This window comes from Atta cephalotes (assembly GCF_000143395.1).
Source record: "Atta cephalotes unplaced genomic scaffold scaffold00185, whole genome shotgun sequence".
In the NCBI taxonomy this organism is placed as follows: domain Eukaryota; kingdom Metazoa; phylum Arthropoda; class Insecta; order Hymenoptera; family Formicidae; genus Atta; species Atta cephalotes.
Window position 1 is genome coordinate 1 of NW_012130249.1, and position 3,294 is coordinate 3,294.

The 3,294-nt window shown below is 36.8% G+C and overlaps 1 protein-coding gene across 1 annotated transcript in view; it reads right to left on the reverse strand.

The window, feature by feature from the left end:
• Window positions 1–145: 145 nt before the first annotated feature.
• The window catches only part of LOC105625167 (nitric oxide synthase, salivary gland-like), a gene marked incomplete at its 3' end in the record, with an annotated part of 10,806 nt that continues 7,657 nt past the window's right edge, over window positions 146–3,294 (reverse strand). Inside the window, exons 2-7 of the mRNA XM_012206508.1 lie at window positions 1,635–3,244; window positions 1,379–1,548; window positions 811–1,021; window positions 600–687; window positions 390–514; window positions 146–291 (exon numbers count right to left, since the gene is read on the reverse strand). Coding sequence (XP_012061898.1) covers window positions 146–291; window positions 390–514; window positions 600–687; window positions 811–1,021; window positions 1,379–1,548; window positions 1,635–3,244 — 2,350 coding nt within the window. The remainder of the gene's footprint in view (window positions 292–389; window positions 515–599; window positions 688–810; window positions 1,022–1,378; window positions 1,549–1,634; window positions 3,245–3,294) is intronic.

Consider the following 3,294-nt stretch of genomic DNA (forward strand, 5'->3'; position numbering starts at 1 on the left):
ACACACACACACACCACACACACACACACACACACACACACACACACACACACACACACACACACACACACTACAAAATTTTTATGAGTAATATCTTTCTATAAATCTCTTTTTCTTAGATTTATAAAAGTATACATATTAATACCTTCTTAAAACCAGGTTCTCGGGACAATGCCAAAAACACCTTGTTTAAAACACCAACCTCCAACATTTCTTTCTTCTCTTGTCTATAAAGATCCAAATTTCTTTGACGGCAGCCAAAGAAAAGCCAAATCTTGCCAAATTTTTGATCTGCACACAAAAATATCGTATGTTAATATCTACTATTATAAAGATATTTTATATTAAAATTTATAATTGTAAAAGATCTCTAATGAAAACATTCATACTTTGCTGAAGTTTCATCTGAGCAAATCGATGATGCCAGAAACCTCGGAAAGGAGCGATTCCAGTACCTGGTCCCACCAATATCACTGGTGCCTCAGTTTCCGTTGGCATATAAAAGTTTGGCGCGCTTAAATATTAATGATTGTGTTCAACATAAGATCTTTATGTTCAATTGAGTGATGTTTAACTAATACAAAATTAATATTTCTCACCTTCGTACAAAGACATACAGCAATTCTCCTTCAGATATTTGCCGCAGATAATTGGAACACACGCCAAAATGTACTGGTCCAGAACCATCTAGAATGATTTTGTTAAATATAATCAAAAAGACATTATGTATCAGCTCACCATCAAATTGAATATATAGATTATAAATAGAATTCTTTGGAATGAAAGAGAAAAGAAAATTAAGGCTTATACTTTGCGTTTGATATTGCACCACTGCAACTGTCAAGTGTATTTGCCCTCGATGTACTTGAGGAGATGATGAGATGCTGTAGAATCTTGGTTGTAAAGGTGTTAGATGAAGCAGCAGCAATGGGGCATATGGAGTCACGGATGGAAATTCATCCAAAACTTCGGCCAAATTAGGAAATTTCCAATGTCTCCAATCCTCATAAGCTGCCGGATCCTATTTGAAGAAGCTTTCAAGTTTTGTGGATTTTACTGTATTTTTTTTTACAAATTATTATATTTAATGTTGCTGTGTTTAATAGACTGTGTCAAGAAAACTTGGATAAATTTCTAAATTTTTAATTTTTAAGATTGACTTTTAAATTTCTCCAATCTTGAGTCTTTATTTTAATAAAATTAAATATTTTGTAAATTAATAACATTACATTAGGAATTGTGATATGAAGAATAATATATTCAAAATTTCATTTTAAAAATATTTTTAGCTTAAAACTTTAAATTTTCGTAGTATTAACTATTTCCAAATTCTGCTACTTCTCGAGAAATAGCTACATTTATACATTTACATATTTACAGAGGCCAGAAGATCAAGCTGCGCCCGTTCTTTTGCATTTGTAGCTATTGAGGCAAAATATCTTAACAGATTTGGCGTAGGTGGTGTTGTGATATCCAAAAATCGAGTTAACAACATCCTGAAGGAATTTGGTAAATATCTGTCATGAGGTATCCATGTTTTTACAATTCCTGAAAAAAAAAGTCTCTGTTATTATTTACTTGTAAAAAAAAGAGAAGAAAGATAAGAACAATTAATTATAAACAATAATATCCACCATTAGGAGTATGTGCTTGCTTCTGCATTTGCAGCTCGATCGATATATCAGTTTCAAAAGTAGATTGCACACGTTGTAAGATTCTCTGCACGAGGTCTGCTCGATTGCACGCAAACACACCTAAGTGATCCCCGGGTTTATAAGAAATATCCATGCCCACTATGTCATCCAGTTCCAGAAGCAATGTTGTTCCGCTGGATTCATCACCACTCAAGTTGGTCCTTCGAAGCAAATTGCACATCGTCACGTTTCTATTATGACATTTGCTTAATGCTTTGGCCATCGGTTGAGGATCGGCTTCTACAAAACGAACTGTGGCTGCAGACAACGCTTCAGAACCCAGAGACAAAGCTACTTCCAATAACGTATCATCATCGTCCAAGCAGAATGTTTCGCATGCAATCGCAAAGATATCAGCTGCCCATTTCCGAAAGGTCTGCTCCTGTCCACACATCTCGTCACCTTGGGCTAAACGTGCTAATCGCTCTCCGCCCAGTTCGCCTAACAAGTTATCAACGTAGCGGCCAAATGCACAAAAGTTTGGATACGCGGACGATCCTAATGCAAACACAGCGAATCGAACATTGCTGAGAGGTCCAAAAGTATCCTCGGTTTGCGATTCCGTCGTAGAACCACGCAAGGAATCTAGACGATCCAATTTTTTCGACCCACTTACTTCCGTTTGGCTATTAGCTTTAATAAATGATTTCGAAGTCGCCAAACTTATTTTATTCTCACTGTTTATATAAGCGTCGTTCATTTTCATTGCGTACAAATTTTGCGCGAAAACTTCTCCGTTTTCCGGCGGATCACCATTTCCAAAAGTAGAAGTTATTACTAGCAATAAGGCTTCGTGCTCTATGTTACTGATGTCATATTCTTCCATTGAAAGTACTTGAGAATGAAAAGCATGACCCAATAATTCGCCCAATTTTTCCGCGTACATTTGAGATGTGCCGGTTTCCGTAGCAAACAGCACGGTCGCTTTTATTCGACGCGATAATGCTCGTCCGAATAACTTGGACGTAAATTTCACAGCTCTCGCAATCTGTTTAAAATGAAATTTTCGTCTTGGTTTTTTCGATGTTGCTTTCTTATCGCGTCCTTTCTTCCATATGTGAGTTTTCCACGCTGGATCTTGAGCATCATAAGAAGGTTTCAAATGATAAAGCGCCATTTCTTGATGAAATACCGGCGTAGCAGATCCAGATATTGGCGGCACGATCCATAGCCAATCTGCGGGACAACCGTTTCGAAGACGCATCTCATTTTCATAATGTTTCATGAAAGATTCCGAAGCGGTATGATGATCTACGATCGTCACGTTCTTCATTTGAAAGCTATGTAGTACTGCGACGTTAGCTTCTATCATTGCTTTATCTTTCCACAATGATGTAGATGTCCTTGTGTCTAGACCCATGTTCGTCGCTATTGTCTCGAGCATGTTATATCTTTGAGCATCGCATAAATCTCTGGAGCCAATCTCGGTGCTCATATACCAGCCATTGAAAGGTGCCGCTGTAAATACTAAACCTCCGCAATCGAAAACCATTCCAGACACGGCCGGAACGGCAAACCATTTAAGACTCAATTTCTCAAACCAATCATATCTATTTTTAAAAAATTATATATATATATATATATATATATATATATTAGG